The sequence below is a fragment of the Lagenorhynchus albirostris genome, chromosome 9 (assembly GCF_949774975.1).
Source record: "Lagenorhynchus albirostris chromosome 9, mLagAlb1.1, whole genome shotgun sequence".
In the NCBI taxonomy this organism is placed as follows: Eukaryota; Metazoa; Chordata; class Mammalia; order Artiodactyla; family Delphinidae; genus Lagenorhynchus; species Lagenorhynchus albirostris.
The window spans coordinates 69,941,178-69,957,233 of NC_083103.1; the positions used below are offsets into that span (position 1 = coordinate 69,941,178).

Here is a 16,056-nt window from a genome sequence, read left to right on the forward strand (position 1 = left end):
CTGAGAGGGGACTATTTTAAGTCAGCTGACGTTTGCAAGGTGCTTTGCAGTGACAAAGCTCTTTGTGTGGTGTTAGAGCTTCCTTGATCCTTACTCGAGAGCCCTGACGCAGGTGTGATTAAAATCCCCGTTTTACAGATGAGGGGACTGAGGCTCAGATGACATCGGACAGCCAAAAATCATGCAGTTGGAACCCCTGTTTTCGGACTTGAAACTCTCCTGTTGCCCCCGTGCATGGGGCAGCCTCAGATCAGTGATGTGTCACGTTACAAAGGTGACCAGGATTAGTTGCTGAAGAGGCAACCTTGTCATTTGGTAGCGCTGGGAAGCCTGAGTAGCCTCATTAGCAACAGCCTCCTTGGGAATGTAAATTGGTGCAGCCACTATGGAGAACAGTATGGAGGTTCCTTAAAACACTAAAAATAGAATTACCATGTGACCCAGCAGTTCTACTCCTGATATGTGGAGAAAACTCTAATTCGAAAAGAGACATGCACCCCAATGTTCATAGAAGCACTATTTATAATAGCCAAGACATGGAAGCAACCTAAATGTCCATCGAGAGATGAATGGATAAAGATGTGGTACATATATAAAATGGAGTACTACTCAGCCATAAAAAAGAATGAAATAATGCCATCTGCAGCAATATGGATGGACCTAGAGACGATCATACTCAGTGAAGTAAGCCAGGCAGAGAGAGACAAATATCATACGATGTTGCTTATATGTGGAATCTAAAAAAATGATACAAGTGAACTTATTTACAAGACAGAAATAGACCCACAGACATAGGAAACAAATTTATGGTTACCAAAGGGGATGCGGGCAGGGGGAGAGATAAATTAGGAGTTTGGGATTAACATATACACACTGCGATACGTAAAATAAACAACAAGGACCTACTGTATGGCACAGGGAACTATATTCAATATCTTGTAATAACCTATAATAGAAAAGAATCTGAAAAAGAATATATATAACTGAATCACTTTGTTGTACACCTGAAACTAACACAACATTGTAAATTAACTATACAAAAAATAAGAAAGAAAAAGAAGGGAAACAGCCTCCTCATCTCAAAATAAGAAAGAGGCCAGAAGAGCCTGTGGACATGGCTTTTCTCACCTCATCCACACCAACCAGAATGTTACAGTCACAGTCATAACTGGAAAGTGACCACCTCCTTATTGCAGTTAACCCCAGAGAGATAGAACTAATTTCAATTGTGTCATTCCCAAACATGAAGTGATAGTTCTTGTATACACACTCATATGTATATTTAGCAGCTAAACCTTCCAGTGTTATAACAATAGGAGTTCTGGACTTTTCTACTATTTTTCTTTCAGCATGTGTACAAACTTGGAAGTATACTGTTATCAACGGTTGTTTAACAGATTTTAAAAATATATACTTGCAGGATCTTAAAAAAGTTGTCCATGTACCAGATTGGACGGAACTTCTATAAGCCTTCGGAGCCAGTGGAAATTCCCCAGCACAAGTAGGTTTACTTATGTTTTCTGTTACTCTGAAATTGTTATAATGTGAACAGCATAATTTATGATGCAATATTATACCATTATGCCTCCTATGAGAGATTCTGTGGTATGAAAAATAATGGATTTTTAAAATTTTCAAGTTCTCTATAGAATGGTGAATGTCAAAAGCTAGCAGCCTGTTTTCTTATATTAGTGTGCTAGGTCACTATCATAAATCCTAGAAGGAGTTCAGAAACTGAGTTTTCTGTGTATGACAAGTCGTAATGAGAGCAGGATAAGCTCTATTATGTTATACCACATAGCTGGGGCTCTGTTGTTCTTGCCGATAGAATGTTAACACAGCCAGGGTGGTTGATTGGAAATTATTGGGTAAGCAGATGTCAGACACACAAGCCGGCTAAGCTGCCCTAGTGAACTGTTAGGAACACTCGCAGAGTTTTTACCCTAAACTGGGAGGTAGATGCTGCAGGGAATGTGATCGGCTGTGTCTTGAACTGGTTGTTACTCAGCTCTCCAAAATAAGTAGCTGTGCCACAGACAGAGGCAGCCAGTAACCCAAAGACAGCCACGAAACAAATGGAGAAGTTCGGACGGTCCCTGCCTTACAATATTTCGATTTACAATATTTCGACTTTATGATGATGTGCGAGCCATGCACATTCAGTAGAAACCATACCTCAAATTGTGAACTTTGACCTTTCCCCGGGCTAGCGGATGTGGAGATGATACTCGCTGACGAGGTTGGGTGGCGGCAGCCACGGCTCCCAGGCAGCCACCCGATCACGAGGGTAAACGACCGACACACTTACAACCATGATGGACCCGCACAATCATTCTCTTTTTCACAGTATCCAATAAATGACATGAGATATTCAACACTTTCTTATAAAATAGGCTTTGTGTTTGATAATTTTGCCCACTGTCAGCTAATGTAAGTGTTCTGAGCACGTTTAAGTTGGCTAGGCTATGATGTTTGGTAGGTTAGGTGTATTAAATGCATTTTCTACTGAGGATATTTTCAGCTTATGGTGGGTTTATCAAGATGAAAACCCATCATAAGTTGAGGGAGATCTGTACAGAAAAGATAGAAAGTGGAGGCAGGGAGTTTGGCTTCTGCCAGGTAGAGGAAAAGGGCAGGGTTTCTGTATGTTAATTCAGTGTGTCGGAGTGGTCTGTCTAAAGCATCCTATTCATTCACCCCCGTCACTTATCTCTCCACCTGGATTAGAAATCCTCGTGGGCCCAGTGTTGTGCTGAGCTAGAGCTGGTCCTAGTGCATATGCTTGTCCTGAAAACTGGCATGAGCATCACAGCAAATGAAGTCCACAAAATATAAACTGAAATGATTTTTAAAAAATATTTGTCTATTCTTTCATGCCATTTCCATAACGTTTTCTTATTTAAGACTTCAGACTGTGATATTCATACATGTGGAAAGGGGATGGAGCCACTGCTCCAGTTGTCCTTGTATGTTTGTACGTGATATCACTTAGATTATTTCTTAATCTCATTATTAAGTGTAGTCATTGTCTTCACCATTGAGCCAGTGTGCTTTTCTGAACCTAGATGTTTTCATGCTGGGATGGATCCCCCCATAAACATTTTAATCCTACAGCTGTACTCTCAACCAGAGGCGATTTTGCTCCCCAGGGGGACATTTGGCAATGTCTGGAGATATTTTTGGTGGTCACAGTTTGGGGGCTGATACTGGCATCTAGTGGGTGGAGGCCAGGGGTATTGCTAAACATCCTGCAATGCACACGAGAGCCCCTGACAAAGAATTTTCCAGTCCAAATGTCAGTAGTATCAAGGTCAAAACAATGCAGCTCTACAGGAATGTATTTTATCCTAAATATATGTTAAAAGACACTCCAGCTGGAAATAACTGAAGTGTTAAGTCAGCCACTGAAAGAAATCAGATTAAAGAAAAATTGTTTCATGAAATCTAGAGAATTGGAATGTAAAGTCACCATTTTAAAATGTTTATTGTTTTCCTGATATAACATTTAAAACATTTAAAAAAATTTTATTTATTACAATTTATTTATTTATTTTGAAGATTGTCCCTTTGGCCTGGGTTTGCCGTTTCTGTGTCACATTTCGAAAGCAGGCTCCTGTTTTGTGCTGACGTGAGTTATAAGATACTCAGGAATGAGACTGTTCTAGAATTCATGACGGATCTCTGCCACAAAACTGGCATGTCCTGCTTTACCCAGACGTGTGAGAAACAGCTGATTGGGCTCATTGTCATTACAAGGTAAAAGCCTGCATTTAAATAGACTCTTCTCTAGAGAATGCATTATGTATCCCGTGTGGGAACAGGGCACTGGCCTGAGCCCAGACCTGATCAGTCTACTCACCTGTTATAGACCTGACCGTTCTCAATTGTCTAGAGTGCAGGCTTCCTCGAGGGGCATGCTTGGTGGTCCACAGTCTGACCTGGTCCTTCCTTACCTCCTGCTGTACCCTCTCCCCTAACTGCCAGTGGTCTGCATTTTGCTGCTCCAGCCCCTCTGCCTGGTTCCCCCACCCCCATTTCTGCCTTTTAGATTTCTGCTCCCACAAAGTCCAGCTCAAACGTTACTGCTTTTCTGAAGCTTCCACCTTCCACCTGTCCATTCAGTTGGAATTATTCAGTTCCCGCCCCTGTGCTGCTCCCCAAACCCAGTGCTTTTTTTTCTTTCTTTCTTTCTTTTTTTTTTTTTGGCCACACCATGCGACTTGTAGGATCTTAGTTCCCTGACCGGGGATTTGAACCCGCGCCCTCGGCAATGGAGGCTCCGAGTCCTAACCACTGGACCGCCAGGCAATTCCCAAAGTCCAGTGTTTGTAAGCCACCTCTTTAGAGCCATTTTATTTCATTTTATTACATCACAGTGTAAACAAGCAGGACCCTATGGGGCCTTCCCAGGCAGGCCTCTGCCCCATATCCTCTTTTTTAGCTCCTCTCTGAAGTACCCAGATAACAGTACCTGATGCACATTTCCTTCACCACAACCCGATTGTCAGTAGACTGGCTTTACTGTGCGTGGGCGAGCAGACCCAAGTCTGATTCAGTAACAACAGGACAGAACATCAGGTCCGTGTCTCATCTCTGCTGTAAGATTATGAGGCCGTTAAGGCTGAGACCTTGCAAGTGTCTAGGTTTGTCTGTGTATACATTTGTCATCAATGCACATTTCAACTGAATGGGACATGGGCAGTTAGGTGACTTCGTGAGGACCAAAAAGCCCCGCCTATGCGGCTGCTGGTCCAGGGACACTTCTTTTAGAGGACGCACTAGTCTCCTAGTCTGGCTTGGAATTTCCACTGGAAGTTGTTTTTCTGGGTTACAGAGTAGAGAGGTGGTGCGGATTGAATTCCACACTGCCCCCTTATTCTCCTGTCATGATCTTCATGGATTAAGTTATCACACTATTTCAAAGTCACCCTGCAAGTTACCTAGAGCCCAGAAGAAACCTGACAAGGAGGTTTCTGTCCCAAGGCTGCGGTGGCATGAGAGAATGTTCCAGGCCACACGGTACCTGATGAAGGGGAGAAAGAGCTTAGAAAGATCTCAGCCGACCTGCTTTGCAGTTTTGCCCAGGGCCAGCCCTAGATGGGAGAGGAAGCAGGCTTCCAGAATTGGGTGGTCCATCAGCCTGCTTGCGGTGCTCTTTATCAGAAGCACTAGTTGGGAGTTCAGAAAATCTTAGTGGCACCAGAAGCTGATGGGAAAGTTTTGAGCCATGCTTCAGCCTTTGAACATTTAAGAATGATTTACCTGAAGTGGCAGTGTATCTCAGTGAGAAAAGCACCTGGTGGTCTAATGACTCTCCCACTGGTAGAGGTCCTCCTGTGAACGGAAGAGTTAATTAATGCTCTTCTCAGATAAGAGCTGATCCTTCTTTTTTTTTTTTAAAGTGACTATTCTTGAGTTATTATCTTTCATAATTTCTGAAATTCTTGAGAATAATACTTTGAATTAAAAGTATAGTGAAGGGCTTCCCTGGTGGCGCAGTGGTTGAGAGTCCGCCAGCCCATGCAGGGGACGTGGGTTCGTGTCCCGGTCCAGGAAGATCCCACATGCCACGGAGTGGCTGGGCCCGTGAGCCATGGCCGCTGGGCCTGCGTGTCCGGAGCCTGTGCTCCACAATGGGAGAGGCCCGCGTACCGCAAAAAAAAAAAAAAAAAAAAAAAGTATAGTGAAAGAGCCACTTACCTTGTAGGATTTGGGAAAAGAACTTAAAGATTTCTTGCCTTTACCAGATACAATAACAAAACCTATCGCATCGATGACATTGACTGGTCAGTGAAGCCCACACACACCTTCCAGAAGCGGGATGGCACCGAGATCACCTATGTGGATTACTACAAGCAGGTGGGACTTGTCTTCCTTCATCCTCATCTCCCTTCTGCTTAGCTCAGAAGAGGGTCCCTGTTCCTTTCCAATCCAACAAATCCCCCAGTCTGTCCGGCTGAGTCTGCCTCTGACATAATTTTCTGACCTGTCCCTTCCCCTCCATCTCCACCGTTCCTGTATTGGCTCAGACCCTCATCCTGTCTCCTGTGGTCCTTCCTGTAGTCTGAGTTACCTCCTTTAAAACATATCTGATAATGTCACTTCCCCGCTTAAAATATTCCCATGGCTCTCTGTTGCTTTAGAAGTCAGATCTAAGCTCCTGGGCAGAATTCCCCAGGTCCTTTATGATCTGGCCACTCCCTGTCTCTTGAGTCTCATCACTTACCATCCCCTGTTTCCTTCTTGGGTTCTGCTGTGCCCACCATTCATGGTTCCTCGAGTCAGTTACCCTGCTGTGCATTTTCACACATGTTGCTTCCTCTTCCTTGACGCCCACTCATAGCCAGCCGGTCACTGAACACCCTTCAGTACTCAGCTCAGCAGTCAGCTCTTAAGGGAGCCCTAGGATGCTCTCCCCCGGGTCCCCTCCCTGCACTTAGCTGCAGACGACTATCACAGAAAGGACACGAAGGGTCTGACTCCCCTCCTCAACGCTGAGCTCTTGATTTCTGGATGCCCAGGGTGGCATTTAGTAGGTACTCAAACATTTACTGATGGAATCTCCTGCTGACTCTGGGAGCTTGATTCACAGGGATGACAATTTCCTCATCCCCACCATCCAACTTCAGTTCCTTTCAGAGGTGCCTTCTCTTTAATGTGCAGTCGTATTTCAGTCTCCAAAATCTCACTGTTTTAAAAACAAAAACAGAAAGCAAAAACCCTGCCTTGACCTTTCTATACCTTCAGGAAAAGCGATCTCTTTTTCCTCCTTAGCTCATTTCTTTAGAAGGTTGTCTAAACTAGCTCCAAGCACCTCTTCAGTTCTTCCTTCCTGAAGCCTCAGTAGTCTGGTACCCGGTTCTGCTGCTATGGAAATAGCCCTCCAAGGTCAAATTCAGCTACTGTTCTTATTCGGAGGGGCTTTTGGTGGCTTTGGACACTAGTAACCACTCCCACTGAGCTGAACTCTTCTTCCTTGGCCCCTCCGCACATCCCTGGTGGTTCTCTGCTAGGTTTCAGGTGGTTCTGTCTCAGCCTCTTTTGACATCTTCCTTCTTCATTTCCCCCAGACATTAAATGCTATTATTCACCATGGTCCCCTTGCAGAGGATCTTTGCTTCATATTTTGAGATTGTTCAAATATGGTATTTTTGCCTTGCCCTCATTCCTAAATTATATCCTCATCTCCGTTTCAGACTGTATTTGCATGAATATCCTGCAGGCATCTCACACTAACATAATTCAAACTGAATTCATTGTCTTTCCCACTTCCCTCTCTCCTTGGGAATTCTGCCTCTCAGGAAGACATTTTGGTCCTTCCTCATCTTTACCGTCACCTCCTCGTTCAGTTGTGTAAGCGCTGAATCGTCCACGCAGAGCTTTTAGTCCAGTTCCTGCAGGTGATGAGCACTTCCTTTCTTCAACTGTAGCATCACACAGTTTGACCTCATCTCTCACGGCACTCCCACGATTCACCCCATGCTGCCATCACCCCAGTCTACTTGCTGTCACTCAGCCTTCGCTCATGTTCAAGAGACATTGGCATAATGTCTCTTGAACTGTACCTTTCCTCTTCAAGGTCAAATGTCATCTCGTTAGTGAAGTCCTCTCTGACTTTGCTCCCTCTCACACTCACAGAAGAGCTAGCTGTTCTCTTCCCTGAGCACTTGTAGAACATTCCACATTGCTTCCAGAACACGTCTTCCTTATAGAACACGGATGGCGTTTGACATTTGGCAAAGCGTCTTGTGCAGAAATTGTGCTCCATGAGTGTTCGTTTATCAGACACAAAGTTTGTTAAACATTTTTTTTTCTGCACAGTTAAATTCATTTTTCTTTGATGTATTTTAGGACCCGTGACATTTTGAAAAGGGAATCATGATAAAATCCCACTCATTTTCCTGTGTAATGAGTTGTGGTTCACTGCATATATATTAGGGAGAAAAAGAAAATGGTGCCAATTTCTAGAATGTCCTCCTCTCTGTCCTAGGAAAGGAATGCTAAATTATTATGCAGTCAACTTTCAAAGTGGAAGACATCTTGACATTGACCTTTATATTTCTCTATTTTATCTTATCGTGAAAAATATTTTCAAACGCTAAGAAAATTGGGGCACGGGAGAGAGTAAAGTTCAGCTGATGACACAGCTTAGTGGGTAGAATTCCTGGCCATGTTCCAGGTAAATGGAATATCCTCTTCCTGGAACATGTCCCAGTTTTGCTTGAGCTGTTCCTGGAACTTGTAATACTCCCACGTTTTCTTCAAGGTTCTCTCTTGGATTCTACTTCCTTCACGAAGCCTTCCCTGATTTACCAGCCAGAAATTGTTTTCACTACCACCCTGTTCCCTACTCCTTGCGAGGGACCCAGTCCTGAGTGGTGTAACAAGCAGAGGTTCCCAGGTCTTAAGGGATGAATCCTGGCTGTGCTAATGTACAGTTATGGGACCTTGGGAAAGTTACTTAATTTCTGATGCTGTTTCCTCATCAGTGAAGGGGATGATGATAGTATTTGACTCATCGTGGTTAAGATTAAAGGAGGAAATGAATTAATTTACCAAACAGAAATAGACTCACAAACATAGAAAACAAACTTACAGTCACCAAAGGGGAAAGGGTGGGGGATAAATGAGGAGTTTGGGATTAACAGATACACACTACTATATATAAAATAGATAAACAACAAGGACCTATTGTATAGCACAGGGAACTATACTCAGTATCTTGTAGCAACCTATAATGGAAAAGAATCTGAAAGAGAATACGTACGTGTGTGTGTGTGTGTGTGTTTGTATAACTATCACTTTGCTGTACACCAGAAACTAGCACAACATTGTAAATCAACTACATTTCAATTAAAAAAAAAACATAGTACACATCCATTAAAAAAAAGACTAAATGAGGGAAAATATAAGTGCTTAGCATATGTTATTTGTGCTACTGGTCTACTTTGCTTTGTAGATAATGTAGTTATGTGTAAACGTAGGAACTGTGCCTCTTTTATGTTTGTATCCCCTGCTGTTCCTGGAATATAGCAAGCACGAGATGTGAATTAATGAAGTCACATATAAAAACTCTCTGTGAAGCCTTCTCCAGGCTTTTCAGCCATAGCATTGTTGCAGTGATCACATTTCCTGAATTGTTTTTAAAGACTTAAAGTCCTAATTGAATAGAGAAGCACTCACTGCTAGCTTCCTTAATTATAATTATTGATGTCAGTGTCATATAGTCGCCAGGCAGTTGGTAAATTATAATTCCAGTTGTTCTGTCATCAGTATTGAGTAAATTATACTGGGAATGAGTGTTCATTGGAAACTTTGCCGTTGGAAGGTAAATGAACTCGTGGCAAGGTGAGAATGTTGAAATTCAAGTTTACAAAGGGAAAGGGGGTGGGGTAGGAACTAATGATTGCTGAGGACTCATTATAAACCAGACACCACGCTAGTGGTTTACATGGGACACCTCTGAGCTACCGTTCTCCTCATGTCATAGATGAGGAAAGGTAAGTAACTTCCCCAGTGTCACAGTCCATGTACGCACTGATAGAAGAGCTGGGGATCAGATTTACATTTGTTGGAGTTCAAAGCTGTTTCCCTATAACGTCATACTATCCTAGGAATGAAGGACAGTTGTGCCCTTTTGGGAAATCTGAGATTGACTCAATATAACCCTTGCCTCCAACTTGTGTATAGGTATTTTCAAAATGAGCACAGGCGCTTAGAACCAGTTAGTTATACATGGGGCAGTCTGCCTCAGTCTCCAACGGTGGAAATGCTGCAGTGGGGTCATGGCATTATGGATGGAGCTAGCTGAAGGCTATTCTGTCTCTGGATGAAACTCAGAAGAGAGCAAGGAAATGAATGAAAAAAAAAACAACAGTATTGCATTAGAAAAGATAATAAAATCATGAAACTGACCCTGAGATATAAGAGATAGGTCCTAGGAAGGAAGTAGAAATGAGTACGTAACCATACGGATTAGTAGGAACTTTTTTTCCTCTATTGAATGGATTTGCTTATCTATTCATTTGGGGATTACCTTGCTGCTCATAAGCAAGGATGCTCGTTTTACAGTGTTTCCATATTAACTTTTCCCTCATTAATCTTGCATCCTACAGCAATATGATATTACCTTATCTGACCTAAACCAGCCAGTGCTCGTTAGTCTGTTGAAAAGCAAGAGAAATGATGACGCTGAGGTCCGGATGGCCCACCTGATCCCCGAGCTCTGCTTTCTAACAGGTGATGTTTACGTTTTATACGCTGTCAGGCTCTCAGTCACAGATTCCTGATACTTTGCGGTGGGTAGAACTCCTTAAGTTAGCTGAGTGCTGGAGCACTAATTTAACCCATGGAGGATGAGCCTTAAGTTATTTATTTCATCACAGAGGAAGTGGAAGGGTAGAGTGCTCTTTGGAAATTGCTCAGCACGGTGAAAGCTATCTATTTCCTTTATCTCGTGTATTCTGTTTGTTAATTGGATGTTAAAATGGTCCCCAGATGTTTTCCTAAAACCAAGCTGTTCTTCCGCATTTTTTGAACTTCACTAGGCTGAGAAGCCACATGATTTAATTTTCTTCAGGTATATTCTTTGAGTGGTGCCAAAATGCTCCTTATTTTCTTTTTGCATAAGCTTCAAGGTAATCTTCGCTCTCTAGTAGAAACTGAATAACTGTCTCAGGTGCTTTTAATCATGCTCGTCTGATTACCAGGGTGAGACTAAGGGTGGACTTTCTACTTTTTACACTTTGTATTGCTCGGATCAGTTATCATGTGTATGTATTTCTTTCGTGATTAGAAAAGTTAACAAGGACATCAGCCCTGCAGGGAGGGATGCCCGTTCTTAGTGGTACTAGGACATCCCAGGTCTGCACAGTCCCCACGGTGGCCTCTAGCCACACGTGGTCACTGAGCACTTGACACATGACTAGTGCGACTGAGGGACTGGCTGGGGAAGTGCTGTAAGTGTCAAATACAGACTGGATGCCTAAGACGTAGTAGGAAAAGGAAAGGGAAACTACCTCATTGACAAATTTTTCATATTGGCTGCATGTTGAAATGATAATATTTTGGATATATTGAGTTAAGTAATATATACTATTTGAATAATTGCATCTGTTTCTTTTTGGCTTTTTTTTAATGTGGCTACTATAGGAAATTTTAGATGACACGTGGCTTGCACTGCTGTCAGATGGTGCTATCCAGACGGTGAATCTGAGTCAGTTTAAGTGAAAACTTTTATTACCCTGTGCCTGAGATGGGCTGGGGTTACATCAAGGACTGTCCATTTTTCACTTTGTTTTCATTCACGTTGAATAGGGCTGCCTGGCGAGGCAACATCTGATTTCCGGCTGATGAAGGCTGTGGCTGAAGAAACGCGCCTCAGTCCTTTGGGAAGGCAGCAGCGCCTGGCCAGGCTCGCAGATGATATCCAGAGGTACAGGGACATCTCCACATCCAGACGCTTCACAGTATCTCTTTAGTGATAAGTTTGTTATCAGCAATGGTATCTCACCTTTACTTGAGCACTTAACATGTACCAGGCAGTGTGGTAGCACTGTCCATGTACTGTCATGTTTAATTTTTACATCAGCCCTGTGAAGTAGTCAATTAGTCCTACCTTTTGCCAATAAGGAAACCACAGCTTTAGAAGATTTCAGAGTTTGCTCAAGGTCACATGTTATTAAATGTCAGCACTCGGAGTAGAAGTCTGGTCTGTCTGGCTCAAAGTCCCATTTTGCTAACCAGTGAGCCACACTGGGAGCCTTTCCATCCCTGCGTGTCCCCCATGGGTGCAGTCTTCCTATAATTCTCTTGAGCAGCGAAAACAATGGTGAGTAGAAATAGAAGTCAGGAGCCCTAAAAAAATCAGTCCGAATAATTAAGTTGTAATTTTATCTCTAATGATTAAAATTCTTTAGAAAGTAAGCCCTTTAATGATTTAAAACTCAACTCTATCAACAGAAACAAGGATGCTCGTTTTGAGCTGGAGACCTGGGGTCTGCATTTTGGATGCCAGATGTCTCTGACTGGCCGGGTTGTGCCTTCAGAAAATATAATAATACAAGACCACACAGTAAGTGCAGTGATTTTATTTTCATTTAAAAGTATTTTCTTGAATGTGTGTCAGTTTGATCATATGCCAGAATGACTAGTGGGCTTAGAATATTCATTTGGTTTTTCCATGGCCATGTCCCTGCCTTTCCTTTGTTCTAAACCTCCAGGTCCCTCTGTTTTCCTTTTTAATCCGAGTGTACTTTTGAAAGGCTTCGCGGCACCCAGCGGACGTAATTTAGGTCAGTCACTGTGATGTGGTGTCACATTTAAAGATGAGTTAGAAAATGGTATTTCAAGCCATTGCAATCAAAACATGCCAACCTATTATTGCGTGTTGTAGTACTCTTACATCACTTAAAAAAAAAATCTATGGTACCTGAGAAAATTCTTTTAACTGCTGAAGATTAATTCCAATAGACCATATTTCCTGGTACCTCAGGGTTTTTTTTCCCCCAGAGTAAAATGCTGCTCGGTTGGCATAAACGTGAAGAAGTTTGCACAGAGCCCATCCCAGCCACGGCATTTGGGCGGAGAGGCACTCTGAAACCTGGAGAGACAAATCATTGCTTCTTTGGGGCTTCCATTTAAAAATGAACCTATTTTAAGCAAAAATTGCACATTCTCTTTCTACTTTTCCCCTCTGTTTTGCCCATTTTTAAAGCCAATTACATTTCATTTTTAAAGGCACTCTTCTTGCCTTTATTTGATACAATAAGTAAGCCAACATATCAAGACTAACGACTGAGCAAGCGAATGGTTTTTTGTTGGCAGAATGGAGATTTTTCTCATCATTTCTTTTTGATAATCTATCCAAGCAACCGAAACCCTTATTGGAGAAGCTGAAGAAAAACTACTTTAAAAGCAGAACAAAACAAAACTTTGTCAAGTCCTAAAATGTAGACCCCCATTAAGATCTTGTTCAGGAGTCAGTAAAGAGAAGCTCAGTTTCGGTTCCACACGTGAAGTGAGATGGGAAATATTTAAAATGGTCTGTCTCATCATCTCTAGGTCGAGTCATACTTGTCAGAGATTTGTTTGCATTTTTCGGCCTGGAAACAGGTCTCCATAGGAGAAGGGGCACTAAGATGGAGAACCCGCCCCCTAGAGGCGATGGTGGGTGGGCTAGAGGTGGCTGTGTCCTCGACTTCTCAGCTGATCCTGCTTTCTGGAAATTGGGTTTGAGGAACTGAGTACACTAAAGGTTCACAGGCTTCAGAGTGGCCCGTGGCCATTTGTCCTGGGCCCCCTGCCGGCCCATAACGGGTAGGAGTGTAGGTGAGAGAGCTGTGGCTCTCTTCACACTGGTTGTAAAGGGAAGGAACGAATCCTAGCTCCAGACAGAAGCCTTTATGGAGGCCTAGCCCTTCCCCTTCATTCTCAGGCTAAGGTTGCTTCCTGAAGTTGAGTCCCTGCCTGGCCACCGTGAGATTGGCTGGGGCCTGGAAGTCAGAGTGCTTACTGGAAAGGGCCCTGGTTGCAAAGACAAAAGCAGTATTCTAAACCTTCAGTGCCACCAACTGGCTCCATCACCCTTTTCAGCCATGTCTTTGGAACCTGTAAAACAAGGGAATTGGAATGCTTCTTAAACGGTAATGTGCAGATGAATCACTGGGGAACTTGTTAACATGCAGATTCTGATTCAGTGGGTCTGGGATTGGGCCCAGGACTCTGCATTTCTAACGAGCTCTCGGGAGATAGCCATGCTGCTACAAGGCAACACTTTCAGTAGCAAGAGATTAGATTGCAGTGTTTTTTTTAAATTCTAACAGTGACTCTTCCTGGTTTACCACACCAAGAACATTTCCATTTGATTCCAGTCCATGGATATAAACAGAAGGCTAGGGACCAGTCTGAAGTCTCCCCTCTTCAAGGCAGGGAGCTTGTTTTTCCTGGTCATCTGGGGAACCTTCCAAAGAATGAGAAAGGAGCTTGTGTCCTGGCCTCAACTTTGCTCCTAGACGTATCTACTCTTGGCATAATGTATAGTCTTTAATTGTAGGGTTTGTTAGTTTCAGTATGATGACCTGCATTGTGTCAGTCATCAGCATTTTCTATTTGAGATATCTAGGTACCTAAAGCAAAGAGACCAAACTGGACAGCCAGTAGCCTGGCTTTTACATTCATAGTAAAGGTCGTAGACTTTTAGAGCTGGAAGGGAACCTAGAGATTTGAACCAGGCGCCTTTCCTTGCCCACAGCAGAGCCCCGTGAAGTAAAGGGACTTGCCAAGGATCTGCAGGCAAGGAACGGCTAACCTGGGATGATGCTGAGCTACGTCCACTCCCAGGAAGCACATGTGTTGTGTTCAGATGTGCAGTGCTTGTATCTGTGTTTTAAGTCTGAGAATAGCAGACTGTACTAAATAGTTCTGTTATGACAAATATGAACTATTTCCGCACTTTTTTATTTAATTGTTCTCTGAGTAAATTTGTTCAACCCTTTCACAATCATTATTTTTCTCAGTGTCAACCTGTGTCTGCGGCTGACTGGTCCAAGGATATGCGAACTTGCAAGATTTTAAGTGCGCAGTCTTTGAATAAATGGTTGGTTATGTGTAGCAACAGAGCTGAACGTGTGACGGAGAGCTTTTTGAACTGCTTGAGAAGAGTTGGAAGGCCCATAGGATTTAATGTGAACCACCCCAAAATGTGAGAAGATGCAGAAAATCATCCCAACTTTTTTCACATATTAATTTGGTTTGGTTAAAAGATAGGAGATGATGGCTGATATAGCTACAAAAGTGTTTTTGTTTTTTTTTAATGTCAGTAAAGATTCCTAACGTAGAATGCCAAGCAGTTATAAGTAGATAGATTTGGCAATGATTAAATTTTTATCCAGCTGAAATGTATTTTATGTTGGTCTTTATAAAACTTTATTTTCATAGTTCTTCCTAGGCAGTACTCTCATTATCTCAGCGTCTTTCCAGTACTAGTTGGGGTATAAATCCTTAATAAATCCATATAGTGCCTCCTCAGTTTCTTTTCTTAATTCTTCCATATCACTTACTTATAAAACTGAACAGCAAACAGGATATTAACAAATAAATGTTGCATTTCCTGACTTATTTGATAGATTTTATGTTTTAAAATTTAATGTAAGAATAGATCTGAAATAAGCTTTTCTTATTCTGTTCCTGTAGCATAAGATTAGTCATCTAGATAGTTTCTGATAGAACCAGGTCATTCATTTAGCCTTTGAACATTTATTGAGTATCTGCTACTACATACTAAATGCTATGCTATTTGCATGGGATGAGATGAATATGATGCTTTCAATTTAATAAGGGATCCATTCATATACAGCCACGCTCAAAGTCGAATATTGTTTTGCTTTAGGAAAGCCGTAAAGTTGGTCATACCTTACTTCATTGAGCTCGCTATGCATAAAAAAGAGCAACAGATACTTCTTTTTCTTTGTTGTAGTGGAGGTGCAAATGTCCTAAATTGGCAGGGTGGGAAGTTATTCTTTAAACACATGGTTACTAATTAATTACATCAGCAGCATAAGCATTGTTGAAAACCATAGCTGTTCCCAAAGTCTCATTTTACACTGTAGTATAGAATTCTTCTCTTATCAAATCTGTTAGCAAATCGCCTGGTTTGAGTTTCACCTGCTCTAATTTCTCTTAACCCATGAGGTAATAAGGCAGGAAAAGATTCATGAAAGAAGCCACAGTCCCGGAACCTGGGCTGGCATCATAGGCTCTTTCTCACCCAAATTCCAACATGCCCATGCCGGTGTTCGGTCCTTGGCCTGTTTTATTTGAAAGCTCATATTTTAGTCCATCCTTTTTTTTCCCTATGAAGTATCCATTTACTTACTAGATTTATATGTGTAGGTTTTCTTCCATCTGAAACAACGTTGCTGGCCACTCCTGTTAGAACCCGCAAGCGGCAGACAGTGGTCCTGCCACCTGCTGGTCAACTTTCAAAAGGCCACTGGGTATTGGGAAAGTCCCATTATATTTACATATGAGAGGCTGAACATATGTCAAGAAAACGGA

The 16,056-nt window shown here is 42.4% G+C and overlaps 1 protein-coding gene across 1 annotated transcript in view; it reads left to right on the forward strand.

Annotated features, from left to right (window-relative positions):
- The window catches only part of PIWIL4 (piwi like RNA-mediated gene silencing 4), a 41,025-nt gene that overhangs the window by 12,519 nt on the left and 12,450 nt on the right, over window positions 1-16,056 (forward strand). Inside the window, exons 6-12 of the mRNA XM_060157900.1 lie at window positions 1,421-1,501; window positions 3,559-3,756; window positions 5,748-5,859; window positions 10,116-10,239; window positions 11,317-11,434; window positions 11,962-12,073; window positions 14,517-14,701. Coding sequence (XP_060013883.1) covers window positions 1,421-1,501; window positions 3,559-3,756; window positions 5,748-5,859; window positions 10,116-10,239; window positions 11,317-11,434; window positions 11,962-12,073; window positions 14,517-14,701 — 930 coding nt within the window. The remainder of the gene's footprint in view (window positions 1-1,420; window positions 1,502-3,558; window positions 3,757-5,747; window positions 5,860-10,115; window positions 10,240-11,316; window positions 11,435-11,961; window positions 12,074-14,516; window positions 14,702-16,056) is intronic.